We start from the raw sequence: 24,885 nt of genomic DNA on the forward strand, positions 1-24,885 counted from the left end.
CAACACAACGGAGCATCCCCCTTGTCATCTAATATCACCCTGGATTGGAACAATTGAAGCATATTCGTCACTGGGGATTTGATTTTCTATCATCATGCCCATAAATGACGGATGTCTTACCCAAGATCATTTCCATGCCATTTAAAGTGTTATTCCATCACTTAGCCAACTTATACACACTGGTCTACATCAACTACATCTACATCTACACCCATACTCCGCAAGCGACCTGACGGTGTGTGGCGGAGGGGTACCTCCATCAGTTCTGCCTTCTATTCCAGTCTCGTATTGTTTGTGGAAAGAAGGATTGCTGGTATGCTTGTGTGTGGGCTCTAATCTCTCCGATTATATCCTCATGGTCTCTTCGCGAGATATACATAGGAGGGAGCAATATACTGCTTGACTCTTCGGTGAAGGTATGTTTTCGAAACTTTAACAAAAGCCCGTACCGAGCTACTGAGCTTCTCTCCAGCAGAGTCTTCCACTAGAGTTTATCTGTCATCTCCGTAATGCTTTAGGTACGGATCCCACAATGCCGAGCAGTATTCAAACAGTGGGCAAACAAGTGAACTGTAATCTACTTCCTCTGTTTTCGGATTGCATTTCCTTAGGATTCTTTCAATGAATCTCAGTCTGGCATCTGCTTTACCGACAATCAACTTTATATGATCATCCCATTTTAAATCACTCCTAATGCGTACTCCCAGATAATTTATGGAATTAACTGCTTCCAGTTGCTGACCTGCTATTTTGTGGCTAAATGATAAGGGATCTTTCTTTCTATGTATTCGCAGCACATTACACTTTTCTACATTGAGATTCAATTGCCATTCCCTGCACCATGCGTCAATTTGCTGCACATCCTCCTGCATTTCAGTACAATTTTCCATTGTTACAACCTCTCAATACACCACAGCATCATCTGCAAAAAGCCTCAGTGAACTTCTGATGTCATCCACCACAAGCTCATTTATGTATATTGTGAGTAGCAATGGTCCTATGACACTCCCCTGCAGCACACCTGAAATCACTCTTAATTCGGAAGACTTTTCTCCATTGAGAATGACATGCTGCATTCTGTTATCTAGGAACTCTTCAATCTAATCACACAATTGGTCTGATAGTCCATTTGCTATTACTTTGTTCATTAAACGACTGTGGGGAACTGTATCGAACTCCTTGTGAAAGTCAAGAAACACGGCATCTACCTGGGAACCTGTGTCTATGGCCCTCTGAGTGTCGTGGACGAATAGCACGAGCTGGGTTTCACACGACCGTCTTTTTCGAAACCCATGCTGGTTCCTACGGAGTAGATTTCTAGTACCCAGAAAAGTCATTATACTCAAACATAATGTGTGTTCCAAAATTCTGCAACTGATCGACGATGGAGATATAGGTCTATAGTTCAGCACATCTGTTCGACGCCCCTTCTTGAAAACAGGGATTACCTGTGCCCTTTTCCAATCCTTTGGAACGCTACGCTCTTCTAGAGACCTATGGTACACCGCTGCAAGAAGGGGGGCAAGTTCCTTCGCGCACTCTGTGTAAAATCGAACTGGTACCTCATCAGGTCCAGCGGCCTTTCCTCTTTTGAGCGATTTTAATTGTTTCTCTACCCTTCTGTCGTCTATTTTCGATATCTACCATTTTGTCATCTGTGCGACAGTCTAGAGAAGGAACTACAGTGCAGTCTTCCTTTGTGAAACAGCTTTGGAAAAAGACATTTAGTATTTCTGCATTTAGTCTGTCATCCTCTGTTCCAGTACCATTTTGGTCACAGAGTGTCTGGACATTTTGTTTTGCTCCACCTACCACTTTGACATAAGACCAAAATTTCTTATGACTCTCTGCCAAGTCAGTACATAGAACTTTACTTTCAAATTCATTGAACGCCTCTCGAGTAGCTATCCTCACACTACATTTCACATCGCGTAATTTTTGTTTGCCTGCAAGGCTTTGGCTATGTTTATGTTTGCTGTGAAGTTCCCTTTGCTTCTGCAGCAGTTTTCTAACTCAGTTGTTGTACCTCGGTGGCTCTTTTCCATCTCTTACGATCTTGCTTGGAACATACTGATCTAACGCATATTGTGCAATGGTTTTGAACTTTGTCCACTGATCCTCAACACTATCAGTACTTGAGACAAAACTTGTGTGTTGAGCCATCAGGTACTCTGTAATCTGCTTTTTGTCACAACTGCTAAACAGAAAAAATCTTCCTACCTTTTTTAATATTTCTATTTGTGGCTGAAATCATTGATGCAGTAACCGCTTTATGATCGCTGATCCTTCTGTTACTCCCACACCCAATCCCAACCCCCTTGCCACAGCAGTCTTATTCCTGTAGAAGACCCAGGTGCAAGACCTGCCCAATCCACCCATCCAGCACTTGCTACTCCAGTCCTGTCACAGGCTTATCCTATACCACCAGAGGTAGGGCAACCTGTGCAAACAGCAACGTCATCACCAACTCTGCTTCAATCACTGCACAGTTTTTTGTGTCAGTATGACAACCAACCAGCAGTCCACCAGAATGAAGAGCCATTGCCAAAGTGTGGCCAAGAACAAAGCTGAGCAGCTAGTGGAATAACATGCAGCTCAGCACAACACACTGGAGTTTGGTGAATGCTTCATAACCAGATCCATCTGGATCCTTCCCTCCACCACCAGTTTTTCTGTATTATACATATAGGAGTTATCCTTGCAATACACCATTCGTTCTCTTAATCATCCCGGTCTCAATCTCTGTAAACCCACTGTTCCCACACTGTCTACTGTATTTACTCAAATCTAAGCCACACTTTTTTCCGGTATTTGTAATACAAAAAACCTCCTGCGGCTTACAATTGAGTGCAAAGTAAGCGGAAGTTCTGAAAAATGGTGGTAGGTGCCGCCACAACTAACTTCTGCCATCTAATATATGTAGCGCTACACAGGCATGCTTTGCAGGCACCAAGATAAATACTGGTGCCAAACCTTTGCATTAGTAAATAAATTAAAAGAAAAGGTAGAAGAATGTAAACATTATGCCATGTATTATTTCATGTTTGCTGCTATCTCATTTAAATCCTGTCTGCCAAATGAAATACGAAACTAGAGTGACAACGGCAAACGCGGAAGAATATACATATCATGTCATGTTTGTATTCACATTATTCTTATACTGAATCGTGATACAGTCAGAAATGAAGCACGGAAACTGACTAGATTTTTAAATCTAAGATGAATCTAATTTCTGTGCAGAATGTAATGTACTAAACAGGCATCTGCAAAGATTTTCAAACGGATAAAAATTTTCGCTAAAATCTCGTTCAGAGCACCTTCTATCATACACAGTCTATTATTTGATTCTTGTTGATCATTATCAAAGAAAGCAGCAGTAACAACAAATAGCAGTCTCAATAGCAGACTCTTGCCATTGTTTCACACATGAGACAATTCCTCTCTTTTATTTTTTTTAAATGTAAGCCGCAGTAGTGTGCACAAAAGCAAGCCATGCCGCGATCGTTGTAAACACTCATTACCAGAATGTGACAACCAAAGCATCAGACACTAAAATAATGCATTTTCAGCCTAGAGTGACGTAAACATGTATAACAAAGAGAGCGGCACTTACCAGATCAAAGCAAAATAAGCAATCAATTCAAATCAGATGAAGAAAGTGAAAAAGGAAGGGTACCTGTATAAATAAGGACGGGGCACCTGACACATAACAATTGCTACTTGGTACAGCTTAACTCTTAAGCTTACGACTCGAACCAAACTACTGTAGCTCTATCTTGATCCATTCGACCCCAATTGTGTCTCATGTTACAATGGACCAACTTTGTTTCGATTTGGAAGTGCGATCTAAAACTTTTCTCTCCCCTTGAATTTCAAGTTCAAATTTCAGGTGTGGCTTAGATTCGGGAAAATTTTTTTCCCTTGATTTCGAGTCTCATTTTTCAGGTGTGGCTTAGATTTGAGTAAATACGGTACTATTCGCTGTCCTATCACCCTCTCCAAATCTACATCTCCATGTCACCATTGTTCATCGTGTGCCGCATCCCACTGGCTACATTACCCGTGTATCACATTACTAGCACATGCACTTGCCACTTCTCCCTCCTGCATTCTTAGCCAGCAAACCTGCTTGCTGCCTCTCTCCAAGCTGCTAGCTGTGCACGCCCAAACCCCCTTACTGTCTCCTTCCTCCCTCTCTCCTACCTATCGCAACCAATGCAACAACACCCACCCCAACCTAGTCCACCTGCTGAAATAGAATCTCAGCATTGTGGGTCCAGCTTGCATGATGTAAGGGCACTCAAAATGCATGTTTGTTTGTACATAAAGCTTGACAAAGGATCTATTCCACTAAAAACTGGCTACTTAAGTTTTGGCATTGTATTTCTCATAAAAGTCTAACGTCATATGCAATTACGTGCTCTCGTTCCAACAAGGCAACTTATTTATTCTGATACCTTTTAAAACTGTGGAACAGTTAGTCTCTGAGTTTTTTTGCTAGCCTGCAAGTCCACTTCTGTGCAAATAACACTGGGAAGTTTTTGCAAAGATTATAATGCCTTGTATTCTTAATAATATTCCAGAAATTGCTCCTAATAATATATTTATTTGTAGCATCAGCGAAACGTTTAGGGTGTGTAATTTGCTTCTTCCGCTTTCAGGCAGATACCTGACTCCTGTTCCACTCAATGATGTCGCCCTCTCTCCAGTAATTTACACACCGCTGACTTGTGTAACTATTGCTTCTCATCATCTGATTGAACATTTTATCATCATCTCTGTTGGAACTACAGCATCTTACTTCTTGAAATCATCAGTAAAACTGTCAAGAAGCATGTGACTTCATTTTTTCCCACTTTGTAGTATATTTTAAAGGGTCAATATGTAGCTTTACACATATACCAATCAAATACACTCACTCAACAAGCAAATTGGTTTTTACAACATGCCTGTGCACAAAAATTGGGCAAATAACCTGTGAATCACTCAATTATTTAATTATCCAATAAAGCCCAGACTACGGGATAAATCTCTAAACAGAATAATTATGTCAAACTTCAGTTTGAAATAAAATTCTTTTTACTTAGTATTTTGTATGGATGATATCTATAATGTGCGTCTGTCAGCCTCTAATCTCTTCTATTCAAATTATTTCTGGCCAGTGCGAATATCATAAGACCACTATTTCATATGTTAATACAATGTTCTTGTTGTTGTGGTCTTCAGTCCTAAGACTGGTTTGATGCAGCTCTCCATGCTCATCTATCCTGTGCAAGCCTCTTCATCTCCCAGTACCTACTGCGACCTACATCCTTCTGAATCTGCTTAGTGTATTCATCTCTTGGTCTCCCTCTATGATTTTTACCCTCCACGCTAACCTCCAATGCAATTTGTGACCCCTTGATGCCTCAGAACATGTCCTACCAATTAATCCCTTCTTCTGGTCAAGTTGTGCCACAAATTTCTCTTCTCCCCAATCCTATTCAATACTTCCTCATTAGTAATGTGATCTACCCATCTAATCTTCAGCATTCTTCTGTAGCACCACATTTCGAAAGCTTCTATTCTCTTCTTGTCCAAACTATTTATCGTCCATGTTTCACTTCCATACATGCTACACTCAATACAAATACTTTCAGAAATGACTTCCTGACACTTAAATCTATACTTGATGTTAACAAATTTCTCTTCTTCAGAAACGCTTTCCTTGCCATTGAAAGTCTACATTTTATATCCTCTCTACTTCAACCATCATAAGTTATTTTGCACCCCAAATAGAAAAACTCTTTTACTACTTCAAGTGTCTCATTTCCTAATGTAATTCCCTCAGCATCACCCGACTTAATTCGACTACATTCCATTATCCTCGTTTTGCTTTTGTTGATGTTCATCTTATATACTCCTCTCAAGACACTGTCCATTCCATTCAACTGCTCTTCCAAGTCCCTTGCTGTCTCTGACAGAATTATAATGTCATCGGCGAACCTCAAAAGTTTTTATTTCTTCTCCGTTTTAGTGCTTGCTCAATATACAGATTGAATAACATCGGGGAGAGGCTACAACCCTGTCTCTCTCCCTTCCCAACCACTACTTCCCTTTCATGTCCCTCAACTCTTATAACTGCGATCTGGTTTCTGTACAAATTATAAATAGCCTTTCGCTCCCTGTAATTACCCCTGCCACCTTCAGAATTTGAAAGAGAGTATTCCAATCTACATTGCCAAAAGCTTTCTCTAAGTCTACAAATGCTAGAAACGAAGGTTTGCATTTCCTTAATCTTTCTTCTAAGATGAGTCGTAAGGTCAGTTTGCCTCATGTGTTTCAGTATTTCTACGGAATCCAAACTTATCTTCCCCGAGGTCGGCTTCTATTAGTTTTTCCATTTGTCTGTAAAGAATTCGTGTTAGTATTTTGCAGCTATGGCTTATTAAACTGATTGTTCGGTAATTTTCACATCTGTCAACACCTGCTTTCTTTGGGATTGAAATTATTATATTCTTCTTTAAGTCTGAGGGTATTTCGCCTGTCTCATACATCTTGCTCACCAGATGGTAGAGTTTTGTCTGGACTGGCTCTCCCAAGGCCGTCAGTAGTTCCAATGGAATGTTGTCGACTCCGGGGGCCTTGTTTCGACTCAGGTCTTTCAGTGCTCTGTCAAACTCTTCACGCAGTACCGTATCTCCCATTTCATCTCCATCTACATCCTCTTCCATTTCCATAATATTGTCCTCAAGTACATCGCCCTTGTATAGACCCTCTATATACTCTTTCCACATTTCTGCTTTCCCTTCTTTGCTTAGAACTGGGTTTCCATCTGAGCTCTTGATGTTCATAAAAGTGGTTCTCTTATCTCCAAAGGTTTATTTAATTTTCCTGTAGTCAGTATCTATCTTACCCCTGGTGAGATAAGCCTCTACAACCTTACATTTGTCCTCTAGCCATCCCTGCTTAGCCATTTTGCACTTCCTGTCGATCTCATTTTTGAGACGTTTGTATTCCTTTTTGCCTGCTTCATTTATTGCATTTTTATATTTTCTCCTTTCATCAATTAAATTCAATATTTCTTCTGTTACCCAAGGACTTCTACTAGCCCTCGTCTTTTTACCTACTTGATCCTCTGCTGCCTTCACTACTTCATCACTCAAAGCTACCCATTCCAGACAACTGTTCCCTTATGCTCTCCCTGAAACCCTGTACAACCTCTGGTTCTTTCAGTTTATCCAGGTCCCATCTCCTTAAATTCCCACCTTTTTGCAGTTTCTTCAGTTTTAATCTACAGGTCATAACCAATAGATTGTGGTCAGAGTCCACATCTGCCCCCGGAAATGCCTTACAATTTAAAACCTGGTTCCTTAATCTCTGTCTTACCATTATATAATCTATCTGATACCTTTTAATCAAAGTTCTAACCTATACATACTCACCTTTATTGCCTTCTTCCCACGTCCTCTGCCCCTTCCCCTTCCCCTCCCCCTACCACGTCCTCGAGCTCTTCCACGCATTCTTTTGGCTCTACAATCATCAGTTTCCATTACTCATCCTCCGACCACTGAAAAAAATTGCAGTTTAGTCAGTCTTACATATAAACATATAAATAAAAATATATTACATGACATACATTGTACATCAGTATAATTTGCCATGCAGAATATTGTTCACCCTTAACACATTCTTCCAGTACAAAACAAATAGAAAACTATGTTGACAAGCATCAAATGAAACCAACTGCCTGCATTTCATTAAACAATAAAGAAAGATACGGTATGTGGTAGTCCTACTTAACTTTGGAATTTGGAGTGATCCAAGAAGTTAATATGTTGTTAGAGGCTAGCACAACAAAGAGACTGCTGAACAAGTAAGCTTTTAGATAAATGGCCTTCTTCTGAACCAGGCAAATTACACACACACACACACACACACACACACACACACACACACACACACACACACACACATATGCAAACACAACTCATACACACATGGCCAATGTCACTGGCAGCAGAGACCAGACTGAAAGTGACAGTGCATGATGAGAGAAATAATTTAGTGGTGGAGGTAAGGAGGAGGCTGGGGTAGGGAGGTAGCAGAGTAGTGGTGTGGGATAGTAAACTGCTTTTTGTGAGAGCATACAGAGCAAGTTGCGGGCAGGGCAGGCCAGCTAGGTGCAGTCAGAAGGTTAAACAGAGGCGGCAGGGGGGGGGGGGGGGGGGGGGGGGGAGAGAGTGGAAAAGGAAAGAAGTAAAAGTTCTCTGGATGCGCTTGTGGAATAGTAGGCTGTGCATGCTGGAGTGGGAACCAGGAAGGCGACAGGTGGCTGAAGGAACAGTAACCAGCAAAGGTGAGGCCAGCAGGGTTAATAGAATGTAGGCTACATTGCAGGGAGAGTTCCCACCTGCGCAACTCAGAAAAGATGGTATTTGTAGGAAGGATCCAGATGGTACAAGCTTTAAAGCAGACATTGAAATGAAGAATGTTGTCTTGGCAGCGTGCTCAGCAACTGTGTGGTCCGGCTGTCCCTTGGCCAGTTTGTCAGTGGCAATTCACGTGGATAGCCAGCTTGCTGGTTGTCACACCCACATGGGCATGACAACCAACAAGCTCTCTGCCCGCATGAATGGCCAAAGGCCACTGGAAAACTGTGACCAGGAAACAATTGGACCAACCAGTTACTGAACATGCTGTCCAACATAATGTTCTTCATTTCAATGACTGCTTCACAGCCTGTGCCTTCATACCAACACCAGCTTTTCTGAACTGTGCAGGTGTAAACTCACCCTGCAATACAGCCTATGTACCCATAACCCTAGTGGCCTCAACCTTCGTTAGTTACTGTTTCTTCACCCACATATCCCCTTCCCTGTTCCCAATCCAGCACTATCCAGTTTTCTATTCTACCAATGCACTCACAGTCTTTTTCACTTCTCTACTTTTGCACTCCCACCCCCCACCCCCTGCCCTCTGTCTAACCTCCTGACTGCTCCTAGCTGCCCCACCCTCTCTCCACCTCATTCCTGTATGCTTCCACAAGCAGAGTTTACCATCCCACTCCCACACACTCGTATCCACCCTCCACACCACAGCCTCAGCCTTACCACCACCGCCTAGATTATTTCTCCCCTCATGTGCTGTCACTCGCAGTCTGGCCTCAACAGTCAGACACAGTGATCATGTAAATGAGACTGGCATCTGCGCAAGTGTGTGTGTGTGTGTGTGTGTGTGTGTGTGTGTGTGTGTGTGTGTGTGTATTGTCTAATTCAGAAGAAGGTGTCTTGATCAAAAGCTTACTTGTTTAGCAGTCTTTTTGTTACACCTGTCCACGAATCAACATCTCCACTATGTGCTGAGCAGCAACCTGTCCTTTTCATAAAATAGGCAACATAAAAGTAGATGTGAAGCTGGAAAGACACTGACTTATCAGAAGGGTGATGTCTACTCGATTAAATTAAGCAACAATTTTAGCCTAATAGATAGTGGAGATCATACAGACATAGATTAAAGAGGCAATTATTTGACACAGTATTTAAATGTAAACAACAGACGATGTTGCAGGTATGAAGACAGAAAATGAAAAGAAAATCTCTCAAGTGGAGCAAGGCAGCTATTAAAGATTGGTGGGGGGGGGGGGGGGCGCAGTTTTAAGTAAAGAATAGTAGGAATATGAAAGAAAATACTGTGTAAGACGGGAAAAAAGGCTATATTATTGGCTGACTTATACTCCAGAGATAATTTCTTAGAAGAACCACATGATGTATAGTACACAATGTGATTGCTGCATAATACGTAACTATGGCACAGTTTTAGTGTAGTAATGTGTAATCAAACCTTGAAACTGTTTTTGTTTTTACAATAGCTGGCTACAATAGTTAAATCTAAAGGACAGCAGTCAGTCCCAGAATCCATAATTTATTGCAGATCTAGATTTCAACTATAACATAGTCATCATTGGTGCACTGTGTTGTGATAGTGCCACGACATTTAACAGTGCCGCCACGACCGTACGCACAAACGGCGATAGAGGCGCTCCGCAAATTGGCTGAGCGCGGGAGCGCCACCTAGCTATGAACGGCGCCGGCCGCATGTCACGGCACGGCAGTCGAATACGAGACACTGAGTTGTAATCATGTGATCAGCTATTGTTTCTAAGAGAGAGTGTGAATATCCACGCAATTATTGTGATTAAAGGTTATAACACTTTTTGGCGACGAGGATGGGATATTTTCACTGCGTTGTGGATTTGCGTGTTCGTGACGGGGCAGACATGGAACAGCTTATGCAAGCGCTCATTGAACAACACAGCTGACGGCTACTATTCAGGCTCAACAAACACAGCTAACGGCAGCGATTCAGGCGTTGTCGACATCGCTTACTCATCGTCTGTCTTCCTCTTCTCCGCCTCCATTCCCTCCTTACGACGAGGCCGCTGAAGACTGGGAGGATTATGAGAAGCGTTTGCGGCAACACTTCTTGGCTTTCGGTGTTGTCGACGCTCCTATATGTAAGTCGTTATTTCTATCTTGGATTTCCCCTCGAGTCTATCAGCTGCTATCTCAGTTAGCCCCTCTGCGGGAACCAGCCTCCCTGTCCTTCCAAGAAATGTGTGAATTATTGTCTGCCTATTATCGAAAAAACACCCACATCGTTGCCGCCCGCGTGGCGTTCTACCGGTGTCGTAAACAGCCCCATCAATCTTACCGGGCTTGGGCAGCGGAACTACACGGTCTGAGTAGGAAATGTCAGTTTGTCACGGACACTCATCACGAGTCTTATGCTGACTCAATGGTTATGCTATTCTACGGCTTGCTCCTGATAAAGAAGTTCGGCAACGTGCCCTACAACTGCCAAACCCGTCGTCGTCGGAAGTTCTAAGCATCGCTCAATCCTTTGAAGTGTCTCACGCTGCTGGCGCGCAAATAGACGCGTGGTGCGATGTAGGCGCTGTACAGTCAACTCTCGACAAGGACAATTTGCCTGTTGCACAGGAGAACGAAGATGTGGCGGCGGTTCACTCGCGTAAACAACGTTGCGTTGGGCCACAACGCTCGCAGCGAAACCAGCAACCACAGAAGCCGGTTCGTTCCGTGCTTCCTTCTTGCCCCCGTTGTTTCGTACAGCACGACAGGGCAGCGTGTCCAAAACGTTGGGCCACGTGTAATTCATGTAGGAAAAAAGGCCACATTGCTTCTCTGTGTCAGTCCCATAAAGTTCCTGTCAACGAGGACGAGGCGTCGGACATGGATGTTCACTGTGTGCTTTCTCAAACAAATAAGTTGTTTGTTACTGTTCGTGTTCTGAATAAAGACATCCGCATGCAAGTGGACACTGGCTCTGCAGTAACTCTCAGTAATTCTCGCACGTATTTGGCATTGGGCTCCCCTCCTTTGTCTCCAGTTACGCGAAATCTGAGGACTTATAATCAACAGAAAATTCCTATCATTGGCCAGTTTGATGCTTCCACTGCCTACAAGTCTGTTGTTCGGCCCATCACGTTTTATGTGGTGGATCATGCGGGCACTGAAACCCTGTTCGGTTATGATGCTTTCCAGTTGTTCGGGTTCTCCATTGATGATGATGTGCACCTCATATCTGAGGACATTCCGTATCAACAGCTGGATGGATTGTGTTGTGAATTTTCGTCCGTGTTCTCTGCTGGTCTGGGTTGTGCCAAGGATTTTGCAGCCCACATTACTCTTAAACCTACGGCTCGCCCTAAGTTTTTCCGGGCACGCCCTATTCCGGTGGCGTTGCGTGCACCTGTCAAGGTTGAGCTAGACAGGTTAACAGCTTCAGGGATTCTCCTTCCGGTTACCTCCAGCGAATGGGCATCGCCGATCGTGGTGGTTTCTAAACCAAACGGGAGTCTGCGATTGTGTGGTGACGTTAAAGCCACTGTCAACGGTCAGAGCCTCATTGACACTTATCCTCTTCCTCGTCCTGAGGAGTTGTTTACCAAGCTCGCTGGGGGCCAGTTCTTTTCCAAACTTGACTTATCGGAGGCGTACCATCAGTTGCCGTTGGACGCTTCTTCCAAGGAATTTCTCGTTATCAACACTCCTTGTGGGTTGTATCAGTACCAGCGATTACCATTTGGCGTCACTAGCGCACTGGCCATTTTTCAGCGGTTTTTGGAACAGCTCACGGCTTCCGTTACCGGCTGCATAAACTATCTGGATGACATTGTTGTCACGGGAGCCTCCACTGCGGAGCACCTTCGTAATTTACGTTCACTGTTTCGGGTTTTGCATTCGGCTGGGTTGAGGTGCAATCTGGACAAGTCACAGTTCTTCCAACCCTCCATTGAGTATCTTGGTTTCCACTTGTCCCGTGAGGGTATACGCCCTCTCTGTCAGCACGTTGCGGCCATTAACGCTCTACCCCGGCCGTCTACGGTCAAAGAACTTCAGGCGTTTCTAGGCAAGATTGCTTATTATCACAAATTCATTCCATACGCAATGGCGGTAGCTTATCCTCTGCATCAGCTGTTACGCAAAAACGTCCCCTTCTGTTGGTCCGACGGGTGTGAGCAGGCTTTTGTCCGCCTGAAGGCTCATTTGCAGTCGGCGCCTTGTCTTGCCACATTCCGTCCGGGTCAGCACTTGGTTCTGGCGACTGACGCGTTACAATATGGCCTAGGGGCTGTTCTCGCCCATCGGTATGAGGATGGGTCGGAACGACCCATCGCCTATGCTTCCAAGACCCTCAACGAGGCGCAACGGCGTTACTCTCAAATCGAAAAGGAGGCGCTCGCTATCATTTATGCTCTAAAAAGTTCAGCGTTTTTTTGTATGGTTCTAAGTTTCACCTCATCACCGACCACAAGCCGCTGGTCTCTCTGTTCAGCCCCTCGGCGTCACTTCCGGATAAGGCAGCTCACCGCCTGCAACGTTGGGCCTTATACTTGTCTCGTTTTCATTATGAGATTCACTATCGCCTCACAGCCCAGCACGCCAACGCTGATGCATTGTTGCGATTGCCAATGGGGCCCCGACCCTGTTTTCGATTGTGATGAACTCCTCTGTTTCCACATTGATGAGGAAGAACGTCATGCGGTCGAGGGCTTTCCACTTACAGGTTCGCAGGTCGCGTCAGCTACTGCGCGGGACCCGGTCCTGCGTCGGGTGATCGGTTTTGTTCAACGAGGTTGGCCGGACAGGACCGAGGGCCAGGCATCGGATCCCCTTCGCAACTACCATGCCTTGCGCCTTCGTCTGTCTGTTCGTGATGGTGTTGTTCTTCTGGCCACGGATGGCGCATCTCCACGGGTCGTGGTGCCAGCCTCTCTTCGCAAAGATGTTCTCAAACTGTTGCACAGCGGCCATTGGGGTATTTCTCGGACTAAGTCCCTGGCCCGCAGGCACGTTTATTGGCCCGGTATTGATTTGGACATCGCCCACATGGTTGCTGCATGTGGCCAGTGTGCTCAACAACTGGTGGCACCTCGTACAATGCCCTCTCTGTGGCCTGATCCAGCTCAGCCATGGGAACGGGTGCACGCCGACTTTGCTGGCCCCTTCCTCGGTACTTATTGGCTACTGTTGATTGACGCCTTCTCAAAGTTTCCGTTTGTTGTTAGATGTCCGTCGCCCACCACTGCAGCGACGACGCTGGCTTTGTCCAAAATCTTTGTGCTAGAAGGTCTTCCATCCACGATCGTCACGGACAATGGCCCTCAGTTCTCTTCGCAGGCCTTCCGTGATTTTTGTACTGGACAAGGGATTCATCATGTTACCGCACCTCCCTTCCATCCGCAATCGAATGGGGAGGTCGAGCGCCTTGTCCGCACTTTCAAATGCCAGATGAAAAAATTCCTTAGTGATTTTTCCACAGATGACGCCCTGCTGCAATTTCTGAGTTCTTATCGCTTCACGCCTCTGGGTGATCGCAGCCCTGCTGAATTCTTGCATGGCCGCCAACCGCGCACTCTACTGCACCTGCTTCACCCTGTCAGGCCTTGTACTGTGTCCCCTAGTGCGGGAAAATACTCGGGTGGCACCGACGTGTGGGCACGAGGGTATGGATCTCGCCCTAAATGGATTCCAGGGGTGGTCAAGGCTCTTCGCGGCCGCCGGCTTTGTGAAATCCATACGGGCGATGGCACGGTTGTTCACCATTACGACCAGATGCGCCCACGAGTGGTGGCCACGCCGGTGCCACCGCCCCATCCTTCGCCTCCACCAGCCCGAGACGCCAGTCCTGTCACTGCTGCCGATCTACTGTCCGTGTTGATGCAGCCGCCGTTGCTGCCGCTTCCGAGTACTCCGGAACCGGTACCAGTCGCGACGCCGCCTTCTCCGCGACCCATCTCGCTGGAGCACACTCCCAGGTCAATGACACCTATGGATGCTGCTCCGGAGTATTCACCCATCATCTCATCCAGGAGGCACGTTCCACGCACGAGCTTCCGTCCTGGATATTTTCGACCATACTCTCGTGTCTCTGCGCGGGATCTCCTCGGGGCCTCACAAGAGGCCATGGATGTCTCTGCGCTGTCCATGTCTCCAAGGAAGTGAGTGTTTATTTTTTTCAAGGGGGGAAAAGTGTTGTGATAGTGCCACGACATTTAACAGTGCCGCCACGACAGTACGCACAAACGGTGATAGAGGCGCTCCGCAAATCGGCTGAGCGCGGGAGCACCACCTAGCTACGAACGGCGCCGGCCGCATGTCACCGCACGGCAGTCGAATACGAGAGACTGAGTTGTAATCATGTGATCAGCTATTGTTTCTAAGAGAGAGTGTGAATATCCACGCAATTATTGTGATTAAAGGTTATAACACACTGACTATGTAAAAAATTGATGAAAACTATGGATTCTGTGACTCACTGCTATCCTTTACATTTGAATACTCAAATGTCACTGTGCACAACCAGTATCCACTGATTTCCAATATAGCCTAGGAATTGCCTAACAAGGTTCAATATGTACAGCATCTGATGAAAACTATCTGGACATCACTATGAGTCATTCCATAAGCGATCATGGGCCTCCCGCTTCTTGAGCTTCAAGTTTCCTGAAACTTACTGTGGGTGTAGACCTATCCTAGAAATGAAACTGTGAAAAATTTTAAATCATGAGCTTAAGTATACAAGAAATAGTGGCCTTCTATTTGTATGGCTTTTCGATGAATGTGCATGAAAATGTACAAAACCAATGTTTGAAACACTTGTTACAGGACAAAAGCAAGTAGGAAATTCTTACTTTCTGATCTTGCTTAACTTTTGCCTGTGAATCAGAAAAATGCAATGTGACAGATGTGAAGCATTTTGTGAACCAACACAATGTATGAAAAGGGTTCAAAAAACCTGCACAGAAAAAGGCACAGATTTTTTGACCCTCTTTAGGGTACGATATTTGAAGAAGAAAAAATACAGAGGAACTACAACTTGGTACAATTGTTGACAAAGCCTGGGACATGATCCTAGCAGCATATCTTCCTGCTTAATTAAATATTTTTGATTATACGCAATCACAAACATGGCACTGAATTTAAAATTACAACAAATAAGGCAAATCCAGATGTAAATATTGCAAAAGGATCATTTCAGAAATTTTTCATCCAGCACCACTGGAAAATTTTTCACTTAATTCTTCAACTGACAGCTGCTTTGGCTCCAGTTTATCACAATCAGTGTGGATCCATTGTTAGAATTCTATCCGATAGGCAAAATCATAGTGTTCAAAAACTTCTGTTAAATATTTCTCTAATTCTATTCTTCCTGGGCAGTTTTCACACTGTTAAAACATGCAATCCTTCGCATCCAAATTGCAGACAATCTTGGCAACAAGAGCTTTGTAGTCAGTGTCAATAAGCCTCATGTTAAGCATTTGCTTCATATGTCAGTGGAATGTGCAAATGCATTCTGAATGTCTCCCAGCTGCTCCAATGATAATGTAGCATTTTGGTTGCACCTCACAAAATTTACAAAGCACAATTTCTTGCTCCATGTTTTCTCTTCAATATCGAATAAACACTTCAAATTTACAAGGAATAGGCATTTCTGTTTTTATTCCATTAGGACTTCTGAGACAAAATCCTCCTTTCCTGGACAATATATACAGGTATCATATATAAAGTTTGCAATATCAGATTAAACCACTGTCCAGCGACTTCATAGAAGGACATGGTTAGATGAAAATTGTATATGTCTTCATGGTTAGTTGTAAATCAGCACCAATTTGCTAATGACCAGTGTTGCTTGACCCGGTACTGTGCATTTAACAAGCTGTACCATCTTGCGACACTAACATATTGCATGTGATTTTTGATGATGTTCAACCTTACTCTAAGATACAGCAATGTGTTTATAGTGGAGAAAAGTGTGTTATTTCCATTGTGCTAGAGAGAAGATCTCCCGAACTGACCCATTCACAATATTTGCATCTGAACCCAGTACAAAATGATGGGTTGGTTGCGCAGAAAGTGTCGCCGCTTCTTTTGCAAAGACCGTCAATGCATAGTATTACTGTTCGTTTTTGGAGCATCACCTATGAAAGAAGCGGCGACACCTTCTGCGCAACCCACGAATCATTTTGCATGACAATGTGTGGGTGCATACAGCGCAGGGCTGTGGATGCTCTGTTTGGTCGATGGGACGGGAAAGTACTGTACCATCCACCATAATCCCCGGAATTAAGTCCTTGCGAATCTGATTTGATACCGAAGATGAAGGAACCACTTCGTGGCATTCGCTTCAGAACTGTTTCAGAGATGCGACAGGCAGTAGATCGCTCCATTTGCACAATCTGAAAACAGCAACTAAAAAGGACAACATTATAAAAGGCACATTAACAGGCAAGGGATTAAAAGAAAACAGCACAATCAAATGTCCTTAGACAGGTTTGTCAAGAGGCTAAAACGAAAAACGTGAGCAGCTGCTCCGGGGTCATCTGCTAAAATTTCATCCAGAGTACATGGCAGGCCAAGATCAATGCACAGTGTATTACAATTCGGACAGGACATTAAAATGTCAGCAATTGCCCACATGGGCAGAGTCCAATCTGTAACCGGGCCAAAACTACCTCCTCCTGCCGAGAAGGGCGTGAAGAGGTTGTCCAAGCCTTGGGGAGAGGTTTTAAGGCCCGAAGCTTGTTTTCAGTAAGTGTAGACCAATCGGCATGCCACAGCGATAAAATGCGCTGACAAATGACCCTGCTAAAATCAGACGAAGGCACACAACAAGAAGCTGTCCGAGGCTGGAGGACTGCAGCCTTGGCCGCGGCATCTGCAGCTTCGTTCCCAGGGATACCGACATGGCCAGGAACCCACATAAAGGTAAGCGGAGAGTTGTCGTCCGCCAGCTGCTGAAGAGAGTGTTGGATCTGGTGCACGAAAGGGTGAACCGGATACAGATCACTGAGGCTCTGGGTGGCGCTCAGGGAATCAGAGCAGATGACATAAGCAGAATGTCGGTGGCAGCAGATGTAAAGAACAGCCTGATAGAGGGCAAATAGCTCCGCTGTGAAGACCAAACAATGGCCATGGAACCAGTATTTGAAACTGTGGGCCCCGACAATAAACGAACACCCGACACCGTCACTGGTCTTAGATCCATCTGTATAAATGAAGATCGTATTAATGAACTTTGAATGAAATTCGACAAACCGCGAGCAGTATACCAAAGCTGGGGTAACCTCCTTTGGGAGTGAGTTGAGGTCAAGGTGAACACAAACCTGAGCCTGGAGCCAAGGTAGCATTTGGCTCTCGCCCACTCTAAAGGTTGCAGTGAGTGGAAAATCAAGTTGCTGAAGGAGGCGACGAAAGCAAACTCCAGGGGGTAGCAGAGCGGATACATACAACCCATATTGATGGACGAGAGAGTCATCAAGAAAGGAACGATAAGACGGGTGGTCAGGCATTGATAATAGCCAACATGCATACGGACAAAGTAGTATATCGCGCCAGTAGGTTAGTGGCAATTCACCGGCTTCTGTATGAAGACTCTTGACGGGACTAGTATAGAACACTCCGATCGCTAGACGTAACTCCCGATGTTGTATAGAGTTGAGGCGGCATGAGATGGACGGGCTGTGCAGAGGAGTATACAAAGCTCCCATAATCCAGCTTTGAGCGGACGATCGACCGATATAGGCGACGTAGGATGGTTCGATCTGCTCCCCACGATGTACTGCTGAGAACACGGAGGACATTTAGGGAACGAGTACAAACAGGCAGCCATATATGACACATGTGGAGACCAGCTAAGTTTCCTGTCAAATGTAAAAACTAAAAATTTTGTTGTCTCCATGAATGGGAGAGCAACGGGACAGAGATGTAAGGACGGTGGGAGAAACTCTTTGTAGCGCCAGAAGTTAATACAGACTGTCTTCTCGGCAGAAAAACTGAAGCCATTCGCGACACTCCAGGAGTAAAGACGGTCAAGACAATGCTGAAGACAGCGCTCCAGGAAACATGAAGGCTACGAGCTGCAGTAGATGGTAAAATCGTCCACAAAATGAGAGCCTGATACATCAGCTGGGAGGCAATCCATTATTGGATTGATCGCTATGGCGAAGAGAGCAACGCTCAAAACTGAGCCCTGTGGCACCCCATTCTCCTGGCAAAAGGCGTAGAACCCACATGTACCCTGAACTTTCGATCCATTAAAAATGCACAAATAAAAAGAGGGAGGCAACCATGAAGGGCCCATGCATGCATGGTGCGGAGAATGCCCGCACTCCATAACAGGTGTCATAATCTTTCACCAAATCAAAGAACACTACCACTGTCTGGCGCTTCCACAAGAATTTATTCATAATTAAGGTTGACAAGGTAACCAGATTGTCAACAGAAGAGCGGCGTCGACAAAATCCACATTGTACATTGGTAAGTAGGCATCAGATTCGAGCAGCCAAACCAAACGAGAGTTAACCATTCGTTCCATCACCTTACAGACACAGCTGGTAAGGGAAATGGGTCGATAACTGGAAGGCAAGTGCTTGTCCTTCCCCGGCTTAGGAATCAGGACTACAATAGATTCGCACCAGCATGTGGGAACATGACCCTCAAGGGTGGTAATGAGCGGAGCTCGAAACCTCTGCAAAAAAATCGGCAGAAGGCATTGGAGACATCCTCAGGGGCCACAAAAAAGTCATTCGCGACCGTCAAGCCAGAAACTGGTGATTGGTCATTAGTGCCAGATAGCTGGCACAGGCTACCCCAGACAACAGGAGGAGGAGGAGAAAAACTGTTGCAAGAGCTTGTGAAAGCAGCCCAGCTGGCTTTCTTTAATAACATGACGCCACTCCGCACGTAATCGTTTATAATTAATACAATTCGCCATCGTAGGGTGGTGTTTAAAGGTGCGTAAAGCACGTCAACGAGCACGTAAAGCATCTCTACATGCTGCGATCCACCAGGGGACCGGTACACAACGTGGAGAAGAAGTAGTGTGAGGGATGGAATATTCAGCAGCAGTGAGAATGACTGCCTTGAGGTGTGCAACCTGACTATCGCAGCTTGTGAAGTTCTGATCCTGAAATATTGCCCTGGAAAAGAAGAGCCCCCAGTCTGCTTAGGAGATGTTCGAACTAGTTGAGCATGGAGATGGGGTATGCTGCAGGAGATGGATAACACAAGGGAAGTGGTCGCTCGAATACGTATCAGAAAGAGCGTACCACTCAAACCGATGTGCAAATTGGGTAGTACATACAGAGAGGCCTAAATGGAAATAGGTGTGTGTTGTGTCTGAAAGAAAAGTAGGGGCGCCAATATTGAGGCAGACAAGATTGAGGTGGTTGAAAAGGTCTGCTAACAGGGAGCCTCTCGGGCAGGATGCTGGAGAGCCCCAAAGGGGATGGTGGGCATTGAAGTCTCCAGTCAACAAAAATGGTGCAGGTAGCTGAGCAATAAATTGCACCACGTCTGTCCTAGTAACGGCAGGTGACGACGGAGTGTAAACAGTACAAATGGAAAATGTGAAAGTGGGGAGAGTAATTCAGACGGAAACTGCCTGCAGATCGGTGTGCAATGTTATGGGATCGTAGTAGATATCATCCCGAACCAGCAACATAACCCCTCTATGAGCTCGAATACCTGCCACAGGCGATAGGTCAAAACGCACAGAGGTATAGTGTGCCAAGTCAATACGATCACAGGGGCGTAGCTTTGTTTCCTGGAGAGCTACTACGAGATGACAGTGCAAGGGTAGCAGCAACTTTAAGTCCTTTCGGTTGGAGCGAATGCCGCAAATATTCCAATGAAGAAGTGCCATCGTGAGAAGAAACAGAAAAAGGAGAAGCAAGAAGGAGTCACCTAGAAGGCCGCTGAGGGCCTGGCTTTGAGTGAGCACTGCTGCCACTATCAATAGGCAGAGAGTCACTGTACATTTTTTCAATAGGTTCGTCGGCCACCATGTTAAGATGGTCGGGAGGGAGAGCTTCCTCCGCCGGTGAACGGCCAGATGTTCGGCTACCAGCGGTGCGGCCAGAAACGGATGACGGCCTAGGGCGGCAACCGCTGGGTGGCATAGCAGAAAAAATGCACCGTGGTGGAGAAGGAGAACTTTTCTTCCTATGAGCCTTCTTGGAAGGTCGTTTAGTCGAAGTACTGGTCGATGGCTGGGAGTTCGTGGTATGTAAGAAGTCTTCACAGGACGGTTCCTTCTGGGTCTTAGTCGTGGCAGAAGCTGATGAAGGTGCTTGTGTCTCAGGGGTGATGGGAGGGAGAGGAGACACTGACCGGGCGATCTTAGCACTGGCCGAACGGACAACCGTAGCGCTAAAGGTCAGATCGCATGTCTGCATCGATACCTCCCTGGACAGCTGTCATGCCCTGCACAGCGAGGAAAGACTGAATCTCCTCGTCAGTCAATCCGTCGAGTGATCTAGTATATACCACACCACGCGACGAAATTCAAAGTGCGGTGGGCCTCCACCCGGACAGGGAACATGTACAGGAGTGTGGCCCGAAAGAGTTTTTGTGCCTGAAAGGTTCTCTCAGTTTCCAACAACAAGGTACCGTTACGCATCCTGGTACAAGACTTGACAGGTCCGGCTATGGCATCTACGCCCTTCTGAATAAGGAAAGGGTTGACAGATGAAAAATCCTTTCTGTCCTCAGATCTAGAAACTACGAGGAACTTTGGGGCAGGTGGTAGTACTTTTGTCACTGGTGGCTGGTCAAGTTTCCTTTTTGGGCAGAAGTCGAGAGAGAAGAAGAAGAGAAATCCATTGCGGATGCATCCCCTATGATTGCCAGCATCTCCGATGGTGCGCTCCTTACTTGTGGGGACCCTCTCAGAGGGCGCTCCTGCCTTAGGTGAATGTTTACACCTCAGGTCACACCTCCCAAGAAACGGACAGAGGGACCAATCAGCATGGTCGGAAGGTGTCAGCTCAGGCAATCACCCCTCCCTGGGCCTGGCCTTTACCAGGGGGTACGCACGGGCCCTAATTATCTACCCAGGGCAGAGAATTATGCTTTACCCCGTCACCGACTATGCATGTGAACATGGGGTCGGCGTTCAGGCATGTACAGGGAGGAAAGAAAATTAGCAAAAAAAAAGGGAGAGGGGGAGAGAAAGGTCAGACTGTCTCAAACGCCAAGGCGGAGACCACAGGGTGGACAAGAAGGCAAGGAGAAGAAGGCAAGGTAAAAAGTAAGTAACACAGTGAGAGAGGGAGAAGGACAATGAAAGGAAAAAACAAAGGAAGGAAGAAACCAGAATAAGCAAAAAACCAAAATGACCATAAATGTAAGTCGTTGAACAGTCTGTCTCTGGACGCAGGCGCAAACTACCCCCTTGAGGGGTAGGGATTCCTTGTAGTCGCATCTTACAACCGCAGTGGGGTCTACACAATGCTGGTAACTACTTTGAATGACAGCAACAGCTGCAAACATGTAACTCTTTTGTATCAGCTGTGAATAAATAGTTGCCAATACTTATGTTCCAACCCTCGTATAATTGTTACTACTCATCTTTTGTTGTGACTTCTTCTTCTTTTAGATTCTCTAGGTGTACATTACAAGGGAGTTTAGCACTGAATTTTGTTTACTTTCCTTTATCTTTGTGTGTGTGTGTGTGTGCGTGTGTGTAATCATGAGTGCTGTTTGATTTTCATATGGTGAGGTCCAGGAAATTTAGTGTGTTGTCTCTTTCTGTTTCTAATGTGAAGTGAATTTATGGGTGGAAGTTGTTTATTTCCTTGTGTGGCAGTTCTATATGTGTGTGTGTGTGTGTGTGTGTGTGTGTGTGTGTGTGTGTGGTTCATCAATCAGGAATATTATGTCATCAACATATCAGTACCAATATACAACTTTGTATCTTTTTTTTTAATTATGTGTATGAAGATCCTGTTCTCTAGGTTGTTTATAAATATGTTGGCTAGAAGGCCACCAATGGGTGATCCCACTGGCAGCCCTTCATGTTAGGAATAAAGTCTTTTTTGAAAATAAAGTAATTTTACACTGGTTTAGCCTTGAGTATGGTTGTTATTTTATTAATGAGGGAGATTGGTGTGTTTCCTTGTTGTTTTAGTCTTTGTACGGTGCGTGTCTATGTTCGTGAATCTCTCTACTAGCTGCATTGAGTTCTCTAGGTTTCTGTTATTTTCAAAAGTGTATATGTTCTTTAGTAATGTGTGTATATGTTGGGCTAGGTAGTGTGATGGAGCATTTCTGAATCTGATGGCTAGTCTTAAAGGGATATGCTCTATGTGCACCTTTGACAGAGATCTTATGGTGCGTGTCTTTGGATTTTTTTTTTTTTTTTTTGTCATTCGTTTTATCTGGCCTTATGAGAAGATACTTTTGATGTTTTTTAGTGTTCCTCTGAAAGCTTGCTGTTGGGTCACTGGTCAATTTGGTGACATTGTTGTCCTTCAGAAACACTAATGTTTTAACTACGTATTCCTTTATCCGCCCTTGTTACTATGGAATTGTTTAGTTTTAATTTTTGTTTTAGGTTTTTTTTGTTATGGTTTTAGGGCCTAAAACTGCTACGGACATTAGCACCCGGTCTGTGACTTAGGAAAATGTAAAAAAACGAAACTGGAAACCAGCAGCAATGGGAACGAAACTCAAAAAATTGGAGAAACTAAAAACACAAGGAAAGCTTAAAAAACCACTATAGAAGGGGGTTGGTTCTCCCCAAAAAGAGCTTCAAATGACTGACGTCATCTCACTGGCACTAATAAACTCGAGAACGCGATCGGCTGAGCGCGTGTCATATGCTAAAATGGAAGATATATCAGGCGACAGCTGTAGGCGGGCACGTAACGGAGTAAAATAGGGGCACTCAAGTAAAAGGTGTCTTACCGTCCACAGCTGAGAGCAGTGAGGACACAGTGGGGGAGGATCGCTACTTACAAGGTGAATTCAAGTTCTAAGGCCTCCGATTTTTTTTTCTCCGGACTGGAAAGAAACTTGCACATTGTTTTAAAATGAGGCCGCGTTCATTGTCAATACGCGCCCGTGTGGCATGTTGCCAAGCAATGTTGACCTGCAATGGCAGCATGAATGGGACTTTCTTTTCATCGGTTGTGACAATGGATGAGACGTGGATGCCATTTTTCAATCCAGGAACAAAGCACCAGTCAGCTCAATGGAAGCACACAGATTCACCGCCACCAAAAAAATTTCGGGTAATCGCCAGTGCTGAAAAACTGATGGTGTCCATGTTCTGGGACAGCGAGGGCGTAATCCTTACCCATTGCGTTCCAAAGGGCACTACGGTAACAGGTGCATCCTACGAAAATGTTTTGAAGAACAAATTCCTTCCTGCACTGCAACAAAAACGTCCGGGAAGGGCTGCGCGTGTACTGTTTCACCAAGACAACGCACCCGCACATTGAGCTAATGTTATGCAACAGTTTCTTCGTGATAACCACTTTGAAGTGATTCCTCATGCTCCCTACTCACCTGACCTGGCTCCTAGTGACTTTTGGCTTTTTCCAACAATGAAAGACACTCTCCGTGGCTGCACATTCACCAGCCGTGCTGCTATTGCCTCAGCCATTTTCCAGTGGTCAAAACAGACTCCTAAAGAAGCCTTCGCCGCTGCCATGTAATCATGGTGTCAGCGTTGTGAAAAATGTGCACGTCTGCAGGGCGATTACGTTGAGAAGTAATGCCAGTTTCATCGATTTCGGGTGAGTAGTTAACTAGAAAAAAAAAATTGGAGGCCTTAGAACATGAATGCACCTCATAAAAAGATGTTGATGGCTAAAAAGACAGTGCCCTATCCGGAGTCTAGTTAAAGTTACCTCCTCCCAACGACGCATATGGGAGGAAGAGGTCCATGCACAGGGAAGAGCTTTCACATCCCTCAATTTATTATTGGGAAGTGTCGACCAATGTGCGTGCCATAAAAGAGCAACACGATGACTTCGGCGAAGGGAATCATGCGAATAGCTGGCTGAAGAAGAGACTGCAGCCTTGGCAGCTATATTGGCCACCTCATTTCCACAGATACCAACATGTCCTGGGATCCAGAGGAACGCCACAGAGGCGCCCCCTAAATGGAGCAAGTGGAGGCAGTCCTACATCCGGTGGACCAGAGGGTGGACAAGGTAGAGAGCTTGGAGACTGAGGAGACTGCCGAGAGAATCTGAACAGATAACATACTGTATCTGCTGATAGTGACAGATGTATTGGACAGCCTGGAGAATAGCGTAAAGCTCCGCAGTATAAACCGAACACTGGTCGGGAAGCCAAAATCAATTTGGGGTGTCACCAACAATATAGGCACTCCCTACACCAAACGATGTTTTTGAACCATCAGTATAAATAAATGTGGCTTCCTTGATTTGTGCACATAGAGCAGCAAGTGCCCGACGATAAACAAGTGAAGGGTACCATCCTTGGGAAACTGACAAAGGTCACGGAGCAGGAAGGTCCGGGGATGGAGCCAAGCCGATGCTGTACCCCAAGTTGTCAAGAAAGTTTTAGG

At 45.2% G+C, this 24,885-nt stretch overlaps 1 protein-coding gene across 11 annotated transcripts in view; it reads right to left on the bottom strand.

Annotated features, from left to right (window-relative positions):
• LOC126334691 (E3 ubiquitin-protein ligase Hakai) overlaps positions 1-24,885 on the bottom strand; it is a 78,177-nt gene that overhangs the window by 33,900 nt on the left and 19,392 nt on the right. For 10 of the 11 annotated variants that reach the window (XM_049997181.1, XM_049997190.1, XM_049997182.1 and 7 more), the window contains one exon: positions 7,425-7,549. In XM_049997181.1, coding sequence (XP_049853138.1) covers positions 7,425-7,532 — 108 coding nt within the window. In that variant the 5' untranslated portion in view covers positions 7,533-7,549. Of the gene's footprint in view, positions 1-7,424; positions 7,550-23,855; positions 24,093-24,885 lie in introns of those variants that run through there. The other variant, XM_049997186.1, reaches the window with a different exon arrangement.

The sequence above is a fragment of the Schistocerca gregaria genome, chromosome 2, assembly GCF_023897955.1.
Source record: "Schistocerca gregaria isolate iqSchGreg1 chromosome 2, iqSchGreg1.2, whole genome shotgun sequence".
In the NCBI taxonomy this organism is placed as follows: Eukaryota; Metazoa; Arthropoda; class Insecta; order Orthoptera; family Acrididae; genus Schistocerca; species Schistocerca gregaria.